The sequence below is a fragment of the Myxocyprinus asiaticus genome, chromosome 39 (assembly GCF_019703515.2).
Source record: "Myxocyprinus asiaticus isolate MX2 ecotype Aquarium Trade chromosome 39, UBuf_Myxa_2, whole genome shotgun sequence".
In the NCBI taxonomy this organism is placed as follows: Eukaryota; Metazoa; Chordata; class Actinopteri; order Cypriniformes; family Catostomidae; genus Myxocyprinus; species Myxocyprinus asiaticus.
The window spans coordinates 1,656,689-1,676,218 of record NC_059382.1 but is presented as its reverse complement, the minus strand read 5'-3'; the positions used below and the strand labels follow the sequence as shown (position 1 = coordinate 1,676,218).

Here is a 19,530-nt window from a genome sequence, read left to right as displayed (position 1 = left end):
ATATTTTAATTATCCTTGATTAAAATTTGTGTGACTACAAATCAATTAAGACATCAGCAGAGTGTTTAAGCATCATAAGCATTTCCTTCAGGGTTCCTACGGATCCTTAAAAAGTCTTAAAATGTCTTATTCAGTTTTCCAAAATTGAAGGTCATAAAAAGTCTTAAATATCTTAAATGATACAACAAATGTCTTAATTTGTATTTAAAGAGGTCTTAAATTTGGGGGTGGAAAGACAGGAATCGTGATATGACCTAATGTGATTATCAAAGTTCAGAAGAATACGATCTAATTAAATAAATACAGGTGCATCTCAATAAATTAGAATGTCGTGGAAAAGTTCATTTATTTCAGTAATTCAACTCAAATTGTGAAACTCGTGTATTAAATAAATTCAGTGCACACAGACTGAAGTAGTTTAAATCTTTGGTTCTTTTAATTATGATGATTTTGGCTCACATTTAACAAAAACCCACCAATTCACTATCTCAAAAAATTAGAATACATCATAAGACCAATAAAAAAAAATTTTTTAGTGAATTGTTGGCCTTCTGGAAAGTATGTTCATTTACTGTATATGTACTCAATACTTGGTAGGGGCTCCTTTTGCTTTAATTACTGCCTCAATTTGGCGTGGCATGGAGGTGATCAGTTTGTGGCACTGCCGAGGTGGTATGGAAGCCCAGGTTTCTTTGACAGTGGCCTTCAGCTCATCTGCATTTTTTGGTCTCTTGTTTCTCATTTTCCTCTTGACAATACCCCATAGATTCTCTATGGGGTTCAGGTCTGGTGAGTTTGCTGGCCAATCAAGCACACCAATACCATGGTCATTTAACCAACTTTTGGTGCTTTTGGCAGTGTGGGCAGGTGCCAAATCCTGCTGGAAAATGAAATCAGCATCTTTAAAAAGCTGGTCAGCAGAAGGAAGCATGAAGTGCTCCAAAATTTCTTGGTAAACGGGTGCAGTGACTTTGGTTTTCAAAAAACACAATGAACCAACACCAGCAGATGACATTGCACCCCAAATCATCACAGACTGTGGAAACTTAACACTGGACTTCAAGCAACTTGGGCTATGAGCTTCTCCATCCTTCCTCCAGACTCTAGGACCTTGGTTTCCAAATGAAATACAAAACTTGCTCTCATCTGAAAAGAGGACTTTGGACCACTGGGCAACAGTCCAGTTCTTCTTCTCCTTAGCCCAGGTAAGACGCCTCTGACGTTGTCTGTGGTTCAGGAGTGGCTTAACAAGAGGAATACGACAACTTTAGCCAAATTCCTTGATACGTCTGTGTGTGGTGGCTCTTGATGCCTTGACCCCAGCCTCAGTCCATTCCTTGTGAAGTTCACCCAAATTCTTGAATCGATTTTGCTTGACAATCCTCATAAGGCTGCGGTTCTCTCGGTTAGTTGTGCATCTTTTTCTTCCACACTTTTTCCTTCCACTCAACTTTCTGTTAACATGCTTGGATACAGCACTCTGTGAACAGCCAGCTTCTTTGGCAATGAATGTTTGTGGCTTACCCTCCTTGTGAAGGGTGTCAATTATTGTCTTCTGGACAACTGTCAGATCAGCAGTCTTCCCCATGATTGTGTAGCCTAGTGAACCAAACTGAGAGACCATTTTGAAGGCTCAGGAAACCTTTGCAGGTGTTTTGAGTTGATTAGCTGATTGGCATGTCACCATATTCTAATTTTTTGAGATAGTGAATTGGTGGGTTTTTGTTAAATGTGAGCCAAAATCATCACAATTAAAAGAACCAAAGACTTAAACTACTTCAGTCTGTGTGCATTGAATTTATTTAATACACGAGTTTCACAATTTGAGCTGAATTACTGAAATAAATGAACTTTTCCACGACATTCTAATTTATTGAGATGCACCTGTACATGTGCTGCGTCTTTCAGAGTGAAAACATGACACTGTATTTTATAAAGATGTGATACAATAGAAGTCAAGGGGTTCCAAGACTTTCAAGCTCCAAAATGGATATAAAAGCAGCATAAAAGGTAATCCATACGACTTAATCCATGTCTTCTGAAGAGATATGATCGATTTTCCTTTTTCACTGTACATCTTACCATTGCAGTCTCTAGGCATGATCATGATTGAATGCGCAGTTGCACTTACACTACCATTCAAAAGTTTAGGGTCACTTACTCATTCTTTATTTATTTTTTTTAATTGTTTTTTATTTTTTCACATTTTAGAATAATAGTAAAGTCATCACAATTATGGAATAATAGAAATGGAAATATGGAAATTATGTTGTGACTAAAAAAATTCAAATTAAATCAAAACTATGTTATATTTTAGCATCTTCAAAGTGGCCACTCTTTGCCTAGATTTTGCAGAAATGTACTCTTGGCATTTTCTCAACCAACTTCTTGAGGTATCACCCTGGGATGCTTTTTAAACAGTATTGAAGGAGTTCCCATCTATATGCTGGGCACTTAGTGGGTGCTTTTCTTAATTATTCGGTTCAAGTCATCCATTAAAAAAAAATTTTTTAAATACAATTTTAGTTTTGTCATTAAATAAATTAAAATGTTGGCACAATTATATTTTTATCTACAAAACTAATTTCAAACATTTAAGCATATGCCTTCAGATCAAAAGGTTTTTGAGATCATGAAAAAACTTTTCATGCAAGTGACCCCAAACTTTTGAACTGTAGTGTGTGTGTGCTTGATGCATGCACATAGAGCTAGAAAGTGTAATCGAGCTTTAAGTGTAATGATGCCTTTATTTCCTTATTGGAGATATAAAGTGTTGGACCCCATTGACTTGCACTGAATTGAAATATTCACATCTACATCAAAATATCTTTGTGTTCCACAGAAGAAATAAAGTCATACAAGTTTGAGATGATGTAAGCATGAGTAAATGATGAGAGGATTATATTTTTTGGGTGAACTATTCCTTTAAGACAGCGTCACACTAGTGACTCGATTTTTATTGATATCGATTTGATCAGTCATTTGTTACAGCATTAGCTTGATCATACATGTAAAAAGAAAACAAACATTGTTCCATGATGATCTCAATAAGGTCAGTGTTTAAAAGAAAGCTTCACGGGGTCTGTTTGTGGATTTAAGTCTTGAAATGTGACTCGAGTCCATGTTGCTAATTTAAGTCTCCATATATGTGTCTTGACTGTTGATGTGTGTGTGTGTGTTTGTAGATTATCTGGCTGTATGGTGACAGAAGTCGGCTGTTGTTATGTTGCTTCAGCTCTGATTTCAAACCCTTCACACCTGAAAGAGCTGGATCTGAGCTACAATCACCCAGGAGAATCAGGAGTCAAACTGCTCACTGAGAGACTCAGTGATCCACAATGCACACTGGAAAAACTCAAGTATGTTGAGCCCTACAGATCATCCTGTGTGTGTTTGTGTGTGTATGTTTGTGTGTGTGAGTGTGTGTGTGTGTTTCAGAGGGTGTGTAATTTATTTGGAATTATACCACGGGTCTGTTGAACGTTTGATTCTGACTGGTTGACAGACATTCTAAAGTTTGCAATAATTTTTCTGTAAACACATGGTTATGAAGTAGTTCCAGGTCTTGACCGCATTATGGTTTAAATGACTTAAATTAAATGACACCAGATTATTTTAGTAAACACTGCAAAATAACCAAATAAAATAAATTCAATGGCTGAATACTGTAGATCAGATGATATGGATAACAAACAATTTTTATATTACCTAAATTAATTTTAATATCTGTGGAAAGCATCCTCGCTCTCACGTATATTCTTACACACATACATACGCACACATAGACACTACTGATGAACTTACAGAACCTTCATGTCAACGCACCCCTGTGACTCAATTAAGCAGTTCAGCAATTTAAAAGCTCTATGGCAACAGTACCACCCTGCTACTGAGAAGTGTAGACTTTGACTTGGTGATTTGAAGTGACATTACTGCAGATGAGAACCGCAGCAAACATTTACATGTCATTTGTGCATTTGGCTGACACTTTTATCCAAAGACTGGTAATCACACACACCCAAGCACGCTCTCTCTCTCTCTCTCTCTCTCTCTCTCTCTCTCTCTCTCTCTCTCTCTCTCTCTCTCTCTCTCTCTCTGTCTCTCTCTCTCTCTCTCTCTCTCTATCTCTCTGTCTCTCTCTTTCACTTAAGTACACAATACCTTGTTACTTCAATAAGAAGTTGAAATTTAATAAATACTTAAAAGCAGCGCATGGGTCTGTTACTAGTAGATGGATCTGTGGCACAAGTAGTTCAACACTCAAGTGTTTAAGGGACAAAAACCAGAAAATTTCTTGAGGTAAAAATAGGAATGCACCAATACCATTTTTCTCTTTTGGTTCTGACACCTGAACTGTTGGTATCGGCCAATACAGATCCGATACATGTTGTTTTTATTGTAATAATATCAAACTCACCGGATCTCATTCATGAAACACGAGCAGAACAAATTTGTGAGTAAATCATTCATAAAACAGTTCTGACATAAGTTTTCAAAGAATTTTTCGTATTTTCAAAATGGTAGTTGGTATGAACAAAATTTACACCTGCTTCCGACCACAGTTATATGGTGCATAAGACATCCGAATGTTTTGTGTTCTTTCAGGCAAACTGTCATGACTACATTTTGATATTTGTGAAATTAAATATAAATATAACTACTAATTGAGTAAAATTGAACTTAAGAATAACATAAATAATAAAAAAAGTAGTTTTTTGTTTTCATTTAAAAATGTTTCTTTGATGCTTGCATTTACTTCTTTAAAGTATAGTTTATTTCCCAGCTTCCCAACTGCTTCATACATTTTATATGGTTTTTCCAACATAATTGCTTGACATGGGGCGAAAATGTCGTGGGAAGATGTCTAACTAGGGCTGCTCAATTATGGCAAAAATCGTAATCACGATTATTTTGGTCAATATTGAGATCACGATTATTTAACGACTTTTAAAAAATACTTGCCTTTTTAACAGTGGATTTCCTTGAACTTGAAATGTAAACTGCACTTAGGTTATGTATGATAGTCAAATAAAGGAAAGCCTCCATCACCATCATTTACAGCAGGGATGCTCATAGTTCTATGGAATGAGATCTACTTTTTCATCATGTTGTTGCAGCAAGATCTACCATGTACAATAAAAACTATACATTATCACAGTACCAAAATTTCAGTAATCTTTAGTGAAATTTGATGATTCTCAATACCAGCTTTAATACCGCAACTAATAATAACATTAACTAATATGTTAATTATGGATGAATGGTTTCAAGTTCTTAAGTCATTATTTAATAAAATAATAGAACAAAAAATACAAATTAAGAATATTCAGTGCTTTTTTTAACCGCTTTAAAAGTTTTTAACTGCAGAAGGCTATCAAGTATTCAAGTAAACATTCAGAATTAAATGCAACAACTACTTCTGGTCTTCACTGTATGAGTGTAATACATTAATACTTTTTAAAGCTACTAAAGTTACACAGTCAAGAGCAGTGAGTGTTTTGTTTGATTATTATAATGACACACTAGACAGCAGCAGGTCTATTAGCTTACATTTATACTTACAAGTCTGACATTAAAATACATTTTTTTCTCCGCTGTTTACTTTCACTGTAGACATCACCCACTGTGTATACATTAATACCTCACCAAGACGGGAATTTTGGTGGAATTTTGAAATGCATTTGACCGTTCAGGTGCGCATTTTCAGCACATACACATACCTGCCTGTCAATCAAACAGGGCGCAGCTGTTACTAGATCGCTTGTGAATAATAAAATTATATGCTCTAGATTATTTTCCACAGCAGAATAAGAATATTAACTTTCTAATAAGTGACACAGGCCTAGGCTATCACAAACACATTCGTTATTGACGTTTTAATCAGTCTGCTTGTCTGGTCGGGTAAGTAAAATTCTCTTTCACTTGCCCCTTCAAAAATCCACTTGTCCCAGACAAGCATTAATGTCGAGCCCTGATTAAATATTGTACTCAACATTCTCAGATAATCTGCAGTGTAGCTCTTAAAGTAAATGCACGTTATTTTAAAGGAATTTTAGATATTATTTTGGAAAACAAGCCAAAACAGATTAATCAGAAACGTTTTTTGTTCCAGTATAAAATGGGATAAGACTCTCTCACCTTTATGTTCACTTCGATCTACACTATATTGCCAAAAGTATTCGCTCATCTGCCTTTAGATGCATATGAACTTAAGTGACATCCCATTCTTAATCCATAGGGTTTAATATGACGTCGGCCCACCCTTTGCAGCTATAACAGCTTCAACTCTTCTGGGAAGGCTTTCCACAAGGTTTAGGAGTGTGTTTATGGGAATTTTTGACCGTTCTTCCAGAAGCGCATTTGTGAGGTCAGACACTGATGTTGGACGAGAAGGCCTGGCTCGCAGTCTTCGCTCTAATTCATCCCAAAGGTGCTCTATCGGGTTGAGGTCAGGACTCTGTGCAGGCCAGTCAAGTTCTTCCACACCAAACTCACTCATCCATGTCTTTATGGACCTTGCTTTGTGCACTGCTGCGCAGTCATGTTGGAACAGGAAGGGGCCATCCCCAAACTGTTCCCACAAAGTTGGGAGCATGGAATTGTCCAAAATCTCTTGGTATGCTGAAGCATTCAGATTTCCTTTCACTGGAACTAAGGGGCCAAGCCCAGCTCCTGAAAAACAACCCCACACCATAATCCCCCTCCACCAAACTTCACAGTTGGCACAATGCAGTCAGACAAGTACCGTTCTCCTGGCAACCGCCAAACCCAGACTCGTCCATCAGATTGCCAGATGGAGAAGCATGATTCGTCACTCCAGAGAACGCGTCTCCACTGCTCTAGAGTCCAGTGGCGGTGTGCTTTACATCACTGCATCCGACGCTTTGCATTGCACTTGGTGATGTATGGCTTGGATGCAGCTGCTCGGCCATGGAAACCCATTCCATGAAGCTCTCTACGCACTGTTCTTGAGCTAATCTGAAGGCCACATGAACTTTGGAGGTCTGTAGCGATTGACTCTGCAGAAAGTTGGCGACCTCTGTGCACTATGCACCTCAGCATCCGCTGACCCCGCTCTGTCATTTTACGTGGCTGTCATTCCCAATCGCTTCCACTTTGTTATAATACCACTGACAGTTGACTGTGGAATATTTAGTAGCGAGGAAATTTCACGACTGGACTTGTTGCACAGGTGGCATCCTATCACAGTACCACGCTGGAATTTACTGAGCTCCTGAGAGCAGCCCATTCTTTCACGAATGTTAGCAGAAGCAGTCTGCATGCCTAGGTGCTTCATTTTATACACCTGTGGCCATGGACGTGATTGGAACACCTGAATTCAATTATTTGGATGGGTGAGCGAATACTTTTGGCAATATAGTGTATCTTTAACTCACAAAAAAAAAAGAAAAGTTATCTTCTTTATAGAGCTGCGTTTCGCTGATTTTCTTCATGATAAGATACATGCAGTGAACGTGTCACATGTATTATGATTCACTACATCGCGAGCCATCACGTTATAATCTAATCTCGTGAGTGACGAGCGTCCCCGCGCCAGAGAGAAGATTCAATCTTCCCCGGTCACTTCACACAACTCATAGACGCGGCACTGACCGCACACAAAAATGCCAGTTTCGGAGATTATTTGAACTTTAATAAAGGATGCTTTAAAGATATAATGCCGGGGTGTTTCATTGCGAAACAGAATGTGGCACAATAATCGTTTTATCTCGATATCTTGTTTTCATAATCATTGGAAGCCAAGATCGTAATTGAAAATAACATTTGCCCTACCTCTAACGTGACTGGTTGGACAGTTTCTTCATTTGATATGAGCTGTATAATTTACATTTAATTCAGTATAGGCATCAATAAATTGCGTTCAGTTGATAACGTATGCTCTGTGTTAATGCTTTTAAACTTATGAATAAACACATGTCGTGGGTAGGTGCGGGCACAATACAATGGGCAAAAATAGCTCCTGGAACTATTTCAGGTTGATGTTGTTTTTCCACCACAAGAACTGAACCAAACCAGGACCTTTTTTAGTACCTGTTCCAGAGGTGGTACTTTCCTTGTAAGTAGAACTATTTAGGTGGAATCAGAACAGCAAATGCTTCCCGTTGGTCAAGAAATATGCGCCTTCACCCATCAGAAAACCGATTCAGCCATTTGTAAAAGACTGGTTACTAAAATTTGCCAAAACTTTTGTTGAGTTGTTGCTATTGTAGGTTTTTCAAATCCAAATGCAGATGGACAGACACTGCTGTGCAGGATATACTGAGTAATGGACTACTTGCACTGAGCCTCATGACGTACTTTCGCTTTGAAATAGTGCGGCCCGCTAGTTTCCAGTTAAACGTATTTACATGCGCTGTAGTTACCTAGTTCCTGAAACACCACTTATAATGAAAGTTCGAATGAGGATTTTAAAGTACGGATCTTTTTGGAGATAGGAGATTAAATATTTTGAACATTACCGTGTACAGTTTCTTCAAAATTCAGGGGAAGATCAGTTTTCAGAGCTTTAATTCAGCCCGAGCTGATCTGAGAATGGCTGGTAAACTAGATACTCCACTCCAATCCAAGTACATTTCACAGTTTCTCCTCACACGGAGGTCTGTAGCAGACATTTATCCACAGATCAGCTTGAAACACAAATGACAAAAGGTTGAATGAGTCAAAGGGTGTCAGCACAAGCGACGCTGTTTGAATGAAACAAATACGTGTTTCAGTCACTGCCATGATCCATGTGTAAGGAAGGACAAAGACGCGATGAACGCATGCATCAACCTGTTTTTAATAAATGTATGTTTTAATCCTTATTTTGTGTCACTTTTTCACTGAAAAGTACTGTATATCAATAAATGTTGAAATGCAAATCCATAAGAGCTGCTAAAGGTAATGAGTTATAATGTTTGAAATAGATTAAATATATGGAGTGTGGTTAATAATTCAGTATTTTAGCGCAGTTATTTATTTATTTATTTATTTATTTAGTTTGATAATACAACTGCTTCATCAGAGAGTTTTTAAAGCATGTTCAGAGTAAGATATCAGCTAATGCATTTATAAATAAATACATCTGGGACATGTATCCAAAGAAAATCATTTGCAATCGTTGTATGGTGGAATTTATCATTGAATCTCAACTGGTATGAAATATCATCAATGAATGAAACGTGTTAATGAGATGGCCAGACTGCTGCAGGTTATACATGTTTGATTTATTATTCTGGAGCTGAGTTTAGCTACATTTAGAAACGAATATATTTAGAGGCACATTTAAGCAAATTATAAAATTGAGACATCACGTTAGCACCAGAAATATGATTTATTTATTTAATCAACTGACTGCCCTAAAAAAAAAAAGAAATAATCTGCCTTCCCATGGATAAATCTCTGCACGTAGGCACGCTGAACGCTGTAACCAGAAACGCCTGAGCCGCACTACTTAGAACACAGAAGCAGTTGTGCAAGTAGCCCATTATGGAGAAGAAAACAATGCAGCATTAGTTTGAAGCATCGACCAGAAACGACAAATAATATCAGATTGTCTCGTCAAGTTAAGCTTTGCTGACCACAACATTAAACTAGATTGAAAATAAATGAAACAATACTACAAGAGAATAAAGGAGCAAAACATCATTTACGTTTATCGTGTAATTAGTAGATAGATTGTGTTCATTTTGTTGCCATAGAGCTTTTTAATTGCTGAACTGCTTAATTGAGTCACTGGGGTGCGTTGACATGAAGGCTCTGTAAGTTCATCAATAGTGTCTATGTGTGCGTATGTATGTGTGTAAGTGTGTAAGAATATACGTGAGAGCGAGAGTGCTTTCCACAGATATTAAAATTAATTTAGGATAATATAAAAAGTCCTTTGCGTGTTTTTCTTACTTTTTGGCAATACGCGTCTTGTCCACAAGAAGTTTTGCACGACAAAACAGGATGACAAAAAACTGACACAAAATCTTTCACAGAGTCATCCATTGTTTTTGTTTTGAAGCGAGTGTCGCATTAAGTTCAGGCATCGCCTTTACAACAGCGTCACATTAAATTATTTAAATAAAGTTCCTGCTTTCTGTGTCCCTGGTGGAAAAACAATGTTGGAATACTGCTGGAACAGGTTTAGTTCTACAAGGAACTGATTTTAGTTCAGGTACAAGTTCAACAATTGTGTGGAAAACACCTACTGTCCTATAGCTTACAAATCTTTATTTGTTTACAGCGTTTCGGTCAAATACTCTCTTCAGTCATTCTGTTCATTTCTCTGAAGATTCTTCCAGTTGTAAGGGATGTACATCACTGTTACCATCATGATTTACTCGCTCAACTGAACCAGATAATGTTAATGTTGGTGGACATCCTTCTGTTGGTGTAAACGGAAATTGTTTGCTGTGCATTAATTATCCGGTTCACTGACTGAAGGCCGAAACATACTTCACACAAGTACACAAATGCAGACGCGAGCGCTTGGCCAACGCATGGTCCCGTTGTACATACATTACATGCACTCTTGCGTTGCTCTGGTAGTTACAAACCTCAGACCACAAGGGGGCAATAGATTTTTTAGGCGTGACCATGAAACCAGATTTATATTTACATTACATTTACATTTATTCATTTGGCAGATGCTTTTATCCAAAGCGACTTACAAAAGAGGAAAACATAAGTGAATCATCTTAAGGAGACAGTGGTATGGAAAGTGCTGTATTACAAGGTTTCACTAGCATCAGAATAGTATTCAAAACAGAATAAAGTGCAACAAGAATATTTTTTTCTTTTTTTTTAATGACTGGTTTAGTGCTCATGGAAAAGATGTGTTTTTAGTCGTTTTTTTGAAGACAGAGAGTGAGTCAGCTTCATGGATGGAGTTGGGAAGGTCATTCCACCAATGTGGTACGATGAAGCTGAAAGTCCGGGAAAGTGTTTTGGTGCCTCTTTGTGTTGGTACAACAAGGCGACGTTCCTTAACCAACCGCAGGCTTCTAGTGGGCGCGTAGCTCTGCATAAATGATTTAGGTATGCTATGTATGATGTTGTAGATGAGTCGATAGTTGAGCAGTGGGGAGAGACACAGAGAAAAAACAAGTTTGTTTGAATGGACAGGAGACTAAAAGTCATATATATTTTTCGAAAAGCTTCAACTCAAATTGCTGCTTGAGTCCACCATGACATTTGTTGATTGAAAGAAGAAAATCTGCTCTAGTGCCCCTTGCGGCAACACTGAGAATGCAATGCGTACTTGCGTTGGGTTATGAATTGGCTCTGACACATTTCACAGCGCAACGACACGTGAAATCAAGCTTGCGTAGCAAGGTGCGTCTGCGTTCACATACTTGCATAGAGTATGTTTGGGCCTTGAATCTTTTTACTACAAGTGTGATGAAACATCATTTTGTGGGCATGTGAGGAGTTGAGTTTGACAGCGGTCTAGAGTTTGTAAGAACAATAATGTTATGATGGGACAGAATATTTAAACTGGTTGCATGAAGACAAAATCTGAATTGGCCATTTTTAAACCCTTTTAACGTCTATGTTTTAGTGTGTGTGCATTTAAATGGCCGACATCAATTACATATAAATTATGTATTTAAGTTGCAGGATCTTAAAGATGATGAAAAAAATGAATGAGTCCCATTGTGTGGAACTGATTGGAAGTACTCTTTTATGCATAAAGAAACTAAACAGGTTCTACTGTTGCTTGTGTTTGTACTGTGTAATACTGTTGTACTACAGTTGTGCTATCTTTGAGGGTTGCCAAACTAAATTTTGTTGTATTGTATACAATGACAATAAAGCATCTTAAATGGATAGTTCACCCCAAAATGAAAATTCAGTCATTGTTTACTCACACCTGTGTTGTTATAACCCCATTTGACTTACTTTCTTTTTCTGAACACAAAGGGAGAAATTGTGAGAAAAAAAATTTGGAGCTCAGTGATGTCACACAATGGCAGTTTATGGTGACCACCTCTTCAAGCTTTAAAAGGACGCAAAAGTATAATTCAGAAGTCTAATAAATTATTCCATGGGGCAACATGGGGCGTTCAAGAGAAAATGTGTTTTGTTTATCTAAAAACAGGTCCATCACAGCAATAGAAACAACAGAACACAACACAGCTGCACACAAACCAGAGAACCGAACTTATTAAATATGTCTGATGAGTTTGTAATCGGAGAATAGATGCATTTCTATGCCCAGCCTCATTTATTTGAAACAGAGTACTCAATCAAACAGAGAGAGATAGACAGAGGAGGCTGAAGGCAGCCACAGTCACATTGTGTCCTAACCTGATGGAAAAAACAACATGCGATAAAAGTTATATTTTCTGTGTTAATCAGAGTTTCTGTTCTAACCAGCCGTGACAAGAGACGGTACATTCTGTCGATCGCTTGGTTTCTATTTTCGGCATTACAGTGGGAAACTCCGTCCACTATGAACTGGCACCGGTCCAAAAACTCTCATAACAGTTTATTGAAGCATTAGCCGTTTAAAAACTACTTGATTTTGAATGTTACACCTACTGTTTTTGCTGAGGTATCGCTCTCTTCAGATGGAGGTCTGTCACAAATACTCACCGGTTCAGAAAAGAGAGGTGACTGTGTGTGTGTGTGTGTGTGTGTGTGTGTGTGTGTGTGTGTGTGTGTGTGTGAGAGTGAGTGTGTGTGTGTGTGTGTGTGTGTGAGTGAGTGAGTGAGTGAGTGAGTGAGTGAGTGAGTGAGTGAGTGAGTGAGTGAGTGAGTGAGTGAGTGAGTGAGTGAGTGCAGACTGGATAATTTTTTATTAAACAGCCTTTTGCGATTCATAAGTCATATAGACTACTTTAATGGAAATTTCTGGTTTCAATACAATCAATACAATACAATCAACAGCATTTGTGGCATAATATTGATTACCACAAAATTAATTCAGACTCATACCTCCTTTTCTTTAAAAAATAATGAAAATTGAGGGAAGAGAGGCAGAATGGAAGTCAATGAGGACAATTGTTTGAGGTTTAAAGGCAGAAATGTGAAGCTTATAACTTTATGAAATCACTTTTATTAATTATTCTGGTAAGAATTGTGTATTATTTGAGCTGTAAAATAGTTTAAGTTGTTTTAACAGTTATTTTAGATTTACATCGTCATGGTAACGCATTTGTAAAATTTTCTATATCTTTCCACAGATGCGGTTAGTAAGTGATTGTGTGACAGTAAAATCATGTTAACACACATATTGTTTATGTCTTGTGTCTATACTTTTGAAACAGTGAGTATTTTAATGTTTACAGATTGACCCCATTGACTTCCATTGTAAGTGTCTCACTGGAACACACATTTTTGCTTTTTTTAAAGAAAAGGAGGGACGTGTCTAAATAATTTTTTGTGGTAATCAGCATTATGCCACAAATGCTGTCGATTGAGTTTAACTTGTATTGAACCCGGAATATTCCTTTAATGGTGTTTTTATGGTTCTTTTCTGTCATTTTTTTATTCGACGTTAGCGACCATGACAAACATGTGGTATTGGATTTGGATCAGGTTCATCGGACTGATACCTGATCCAGGTAAAAATGTCAATATTGGAGCTGATACCGTTCCAGGTATCTGATTGGTGCATCTCTAGATAAAACCCTGAAAGATGTCTTAAGGTGTTGTAACCGTTGTATAATCAGAGTAATTGTCTCTGTCCCGTTGAATTATTGAAAATTAATCTCTCTCGAGAAGTAACGGCCACTCACTAATTTAACGGTCCATCATCAATTATTCCTCACAGAAAATAAATGTTTCATCAATGTGACATCATGTTTGTGTTTTATAGTGTGAATCATGGAGCAGAGATCAATATTACACCTGGACCACAAAAATGTATGTACACACACTCACACTCACACACACACAAACACACACACTACACATACACACTCTCTCACACACACACTCACACACACCTAATGTCTGTTCTTGTGTTCAGATTTCTGTGATCTCACACTGGATCCAAATACAGCACACCCTAATCTCTCTCTGTCTGAGGAGAACAGAAAGGTGACACATGTGGAAGAGTGTCAGTCATATCCTGAACATCCAGAGAGATTTGATGAGCATCCTCAGGTTCTGTGTGGAGAGAGTCTGACTGGACGCTGTTACTGGGAGGCTGAATGGAACGGGAGAGCTGATATTTCAGTGACATATAAAGGAATCAAGAGGAAAGGAAAGAGTGACAGTTGGTTTGGATGGAATAAAATCTCCTGGAGTCTGCACTGCACTGATGACAGATTGACTGTCAGACACAATAAAAGCAGAACTGACATACGAGTCCCTTCAGTCCGCTCTAAGAGAATAGGAGTGTATCTGGACTGGTCGTCCGACACTCTGTCATTCTACAGCGTCTCTAACACAAACACACTCACACACTTACACACATTACACACCACATTCACTGAACCGCTCTATGCTGGATTTAACATTTGGTATGGTTCAGTGTCTCTGTGTCGCATTAAACAGCCGTCTGTGTGAGAAACAACAGAGACATCACACACACACACACACTCACATCTGACTTATAGAAATATAATCATGTTTGTTCACTTAAACTCTATTTAATCACAACTGTAACATATTTCCTCGTGTATTTAGTTTGCTGTGTGTCTGACTTAAAATCCTGCAGACACCCCTTTTGAATTGTTTTTATATAAAGAAGTATTTAGATCTGTGTAAATAGTATCATTCATCATACTTGAAATCTCTAAAGTTAGTAATAAATAAATGTTGAGATGTTAAATTATAATATATATGTGTTAGCTGTAACTGTGACATTATAACTGCACACAGTTAAAACACGGAAGTGAATCTCTTTCTGTGTTTCTTACACAAGTGTTCAGAATTACTGTAATCACTCGTGTGGACACAAGAAGACGCTCTTTCTGTACATTTATAATGTGAGCACAGACTCAAACAAACCTCTGAATTCAGAGTAACAAACTTTCATTTACTCTGAACTATTTCTGCCACTTCTATTAGGATGATAATGTGATATTCTGAACATGCCATCTGTTTCCAGAATTATCTTACAGACAAACGTTCTCTAAAGACCAAAAACATGTTTGAACCAAAGATTTGTGACATTTATTTGAATTTTCAGTAGTTTTTGAGAGATTCTGAGCAGCAGAGAGCATGATGTTATTTATTCAAGTCTCTTCTTGATTTGATACCTCTGACTGTATTTTTTATTTTTTGGCCTCTGATGTGAAATGACAAGAAACTGAAATGACTGGGATCATGGTTCATTCTCTTATTTCTGTTTAAGACAAGCATCATTACTACTGATCAATAAAGGAATAGTCCACCAAAAATAAGAATTCTGTCATCATTTACTCACTCTCATGTCGTTCCAAACCCTTATGACTGACTTATGTGGAACACAAAAAGAGGAATTGTGGATGTCTTGTTCACTCTTAATACAATGGCAGCTGATAGTGGCTCATTTTAAAGCTTAAAAAGGACCCAAAAGTGTTAAAAGTAATCCATGTAACATGCTCCAAGTCTTCTGAAGTCATACGACAGGTTTTGATGAGAAGCTGCAATTGAAGTTATTTTACATTGAAAATCTTGAGTAAAATGTGAAAGTGAAAGCACTCATGAACATGCAGATGAGAGCGATGACAGAAGTGAAGATTTTCACTGTAAAATAACAGAAGAGTTGGACTCAGTTGACTTGGGCCTGTATGAAACCCCCTAGCAACCCCCCACAACAGCCTAGCAACCATGCTGAACACCTGAAAAGTAAAAGATAATTGTGCATTATAGCTGAGAGCTTTACACAGACAAACACACTCACATGTTCTTCAGAAATTGTACAAATGTAGTTTCTAGTTCAAGCACTCAGAGTTAGAGTTTATTTTGTCCAAACTTGTATTCGTTTACTCGTTGAAGATGGACAGATTAACACAACAAACATGTTCTGATGACATTAGTGTTATTTTTATGAACAACAGACAAGAACAACAAATACCAAGAGAAAGTTTAAAAGTATTCTGTACAAATCGATTCACTGGTTTTATTCAGAGCTTGTGGAAAATCAAGTCTTGCTTCTTTCATGTTCACTTGTGTTTGTATGTAAGCTGTAGTGCACTACATAGGGTATAGGGAGTGATTTCAGACATGACTAGAGACAGAGTGTGCATCAGGAATAGAGAGAAATTGATAAACTTTAAACTTTTCAAACAGTCAAACAGACTGATGAATGTATGAAAAACCACCTCATACTGCAGCATACAGACATCAGCATACCTCATAGTTAACCTTTGACCTTTCCTTGCCTGGTGTCTGGGGTTCCTGCAGGTGTGACTTCATTTCCTGTGGCCATCTGAAACATACAAACACTCAAGGCAAGTGCAGAACTGTGTGTGTTTATATGTTTTGCATGTGCGTCTGAGGGTTTATTTGTGATAAATGTGTAGTATTGTACTGTTGTGCACTCTTGCATGTTTGTAGTTTGTGTTTGTTTACTTTCTAGAATTAATTGTGTTAATGTGTTGTGCATTTTGTATCGGTTCAGTATCTTTTAAGTCAACATGAAATGCATTCACAACCCATTTTACATCTGCAGTGATGTTTTCCCAAGTGAAACGGGATATTCAATGACATGAAAAGAAGGGCGGGACTTAATTTATACAAATAGAATTGATTGGATCATGAAAAGTGGGAGTTTAATACCAGAATGGACTCTGTAGTTTGAGGGGAGGAGTTTTAAAATAAGAGGGGTCAGTGATGTCAGAAGAAAATGAAAGTCATTTCAGAGGCGAAGAAAGTTATTACATGTTGATGAAAGATCAATATTCTATCAAGTAAAGACCACAAATATGAATTAAAACAGAACTTTTAAGACAACGTAAATAATTAAAAAAAAACTTTATTCATCATAATAAATATGCAATACAAAAAATATTTATAATAGTCAACACAATACTGAAAAAACCCATAAAATATTACATACCAGCAATCAAAAAAACAGACTGACATCAGGTGCATCAGAAATGGGCGGGGCTGGTGTTCATGGGCAGGGCCAACTGCATTCTAAACCCCGCCTCCACAACCAAGCCCCACCCATAGAGCAAATCTCCAATCAGACACATCAGCCACAGAATGCAGAACAGTCCTTTTGATTGGCTGAGATTTGAGCGTCATATTTGCATACTGAAAGATTTTACTGCCGCACAAACAGTTATAAATGCTCAAAAAGATTTTGTGTCACCAAGTGAGCGAACTGTTCGACAAAGGTTTACAGATAACGGAATGTATGTTTTGTTCCAAGTCAAATATTTGTAAAAAATAGTCGTTTAAAAATAAAACAAACATTTCCGTGAAAAAATCGAACTAAACGAAATTCAAACGACTGCAGCAGCTGAGATTCACTCTCGTTTTTTTCTGTTTTTGTCTCGATCTCTTTCGTCTTCAGAGTCACGTTCTCTCAAACTCTTGTTCTCTTTTGTTCTGGACGTCCTCTGTTTCGTTTGTTCGTTGTTGTTTAGCAGTCTTCAGATGTCTCGTTATGTGTGTCTGAGACGAATGAAGAAGGTTGAGAAAAGATGATATCAGTGTCTCCAACTTTTCTTTTTCTCTGTCATCTTCATCATTTCTTCTTTTTCCATGAAGTCCTCTGTGAAAACAAAGACAGAAAGTGTATTAGTAAATTATGAAGGATTTATTTAAACTTCTTCAAACTGAATTCGGGCAACAGCAGCAGATCAGCGCGTCAACACAAATGAATATTCACTAACATGAACCAATCAGAAGGAAGCTTCAGGCTAGACTTCAGCAACATTGAAAAATGTCAACTTTTAAAACTTACCTATGCACTCAGGACAGCATTTCCCTTCCATGCGAATGGGGTTACTGCAACTCAGTAACGGACACTGTTTTCGCTGGCACTTCGTAACTCCGTGCTGTTATAAAAAGAGAACGGCGCACGATAGTTGTGCTATTAAGAACTTAAAATCCGCAACTTTTCAGGCAGTCCTTAAAACTCAGATAGTGCTTCCAATTGACAATAAAACATTAATTTTGTATAAATAAAAGAAAAACTCACATCACACCAGCAGGTGATACATTTCATCTCCCCGACCAGCGGGAGGTTCGGGTGCCAGTGTTCACTGTTCTGGTAGTAGTTTTTGCCGAACTTGCAATGACGCGTTCCATCCGCCTGCATCATTTCGTCATCATCCAGAGGGGTCGTGTCCTCCGCTGGGCACTCCTTACAGCAGTCTGAAGGGTTGCGTCTGATTGGTCGGCTGCAGGTGAGTGCCGGACACGTCACTTTCTCACAGTGGACTTCTCCGGTTGAACCCTGAGATGGATGAAAACATGAACATTAGTGACTAATATTATTATAAAAGGAATATAAATATTTTACAGCCACAGTTGTCCAGAACATATAATAATTCTGTGATGTTTTATAATGTTTGTAAACTCACCTTGCAGGTGCACACTGCGCACTTGATGTAGCCGAAAGGAGGAACGAACGGGTGCCACGTTGTGCCAGGTGCGTGCATCTTCTGATCACCTTCGAAATAACAGCCTGAAACAACAAAAAACATTTGACTATACACTTCAGTTAGAACATAATTCACACTTTTATTCAGAATAACAATATTCAATTTGATGGAAAATCTTCCAATAGAAATTAAATTTGACAAAAACTCACCCTCTGGATGCTCATCAACTTTTTCTACTGAAGTGGTCTCTTTAGTTTCTTTCTTTTCTGTTGACAGAAATCAAAAAATTAAAATGAAGCTTAAAAATACAAACTTCATTAAATGCCATTTTATTAGATTACATTGTGTGTTAATACATTACATTACTTATTCCAAACTAACTACCATAAATGGAAAAAAAGAAAGTTTTACATTTTACAATGCATAAATAGGCCCGTCAATAAAACAGTTTAAGTATAAAAGAAAAAGAGGAGTCACGTGACGCCATGCGAGGAGCAGATGTGTAGATGACGAGCTCTGCGCACTTTGCTATTATTTTTATGTAATAATTAGGTGAGATTCGATACACCCTGCTACATATTTGCTCTTTGAAGTCAATGTCAAAAAAACTCAAAATTCTCGGGCTCTGGAGATAATAAAAGACACTTATGTGCTCAAGCTGAAACCTCTGATGGGCCTGCAGACCAGGGACTCAATTCGAATGGTGCAGTGGGAGAAATCCAGCGTCAGCTGTCCAACATGTTTGTGATGCTGACGAAAGTTGTCACTGAGTTAGAAGATCTCGCAGTAATACGTCGATTAATTACGGCGATGGAAACAAAATTCTGAGTTGGTTACAAGAGTGGCAGATGTTGAGAATCGGATCGATTATCTGGAGTCATCGGAGAGGGAATTATCTGATAATCCGCTGGCAACCAAAGTTGATTTGAAACACGTTCTTGAAAAACGTAAAGATCTTGAGAATAGGAGCCGCAGGAATAACATCCGAATTGTTAGAATTCCTGAGCATGAGGAGGGCAGAGATATGGTGATGCACGCCCGGACCCCA

At 37.6% G+C, this 19,530-nt stretch overlaps 3 protein-coding genes across 6 annotated transcripts in view; 2 read left to right on the top strand and 1 right to left on the bottom strand.

The window, feature by feature from the left end:
- Positions 1-15,334, top strand: part of LOC127429918 (NACHT, LRR and PYD domains-containing protein 3-like) — a 77,067-nt gene extending 61,733 nt beyond the window's left edge. Inside the window, 3 exon segments of the mRNA XM_051679278.1 lie at positions 3,186-3,359; positions 13,811-13,857; positions 13,964-15,334. Of these exon segments, the coding sequence (XP_051535238.1) occupies positions 3,186-3,359; positions 13,811-13,857; positions 13,964-14,505 (763 nt within the window). The 3' untranslated portion in view covers positions 14,506-15,334.
- LOC127429940 (uncharacterized) overlaps positions 1-19,530 on the top strand; it is a 97,806-nt gene that overhangs the window by 37,873 nt on the left and 40,403 nt on the right. The window contains exon 2 of one of the 3 annotated variants that reach the window (XM_051679323.1): positions 3,844-7,002. The gene's annotated coding sequence lies outside the window, so the exon portion shown is untranslated. Of the gene's footprint in view, positions 1-3,843; positions 13,804-19,530 lie in introns of those variants that run through there. The other 2 variants (XM_051679321.1, XM_051679322.1) reach the window with 2 other exon arrangements.
- Positions 1-19,530, bottom strand: part of LOC127429922 (chordin-like) — a 63,565-nt gene that overhangs the window by 24,029 nt on the left and 20,006 nt on the right. Inside the window, exons 17-21 of one of the 2 annotated variants that reach the window (XM_051679284.1) lie at positions 18,692-18,748; positions 18,462-18,565; positions 18,077-18,334; positions 17,840-17,933; positions 16,889-17,647 (exon numbers count right to left, since the gene is read on the bottom strand). In XM_051679284.1, the coding sequence (XP_051535244.1) occupies positions 17,583-17,647; positions 17,840-17,933; positions 18,077-18,334; positions 18,462-18,565; positions 18,692-18,748 (578 nt within the window). In that variant the 3' untranslated portion in view covers positions 16,889-17,582. Of the gene's footprint in view, positions 1-16,888; positions 17,648-17,839; positions 17,934-18,076; positions 18,335-18,461; positions 18,566-18,691; positions 18,749-19,530 lie in introns of those variants that run through there. The other variant, XM_051679285.1, reaches the window with a different exon arrangement.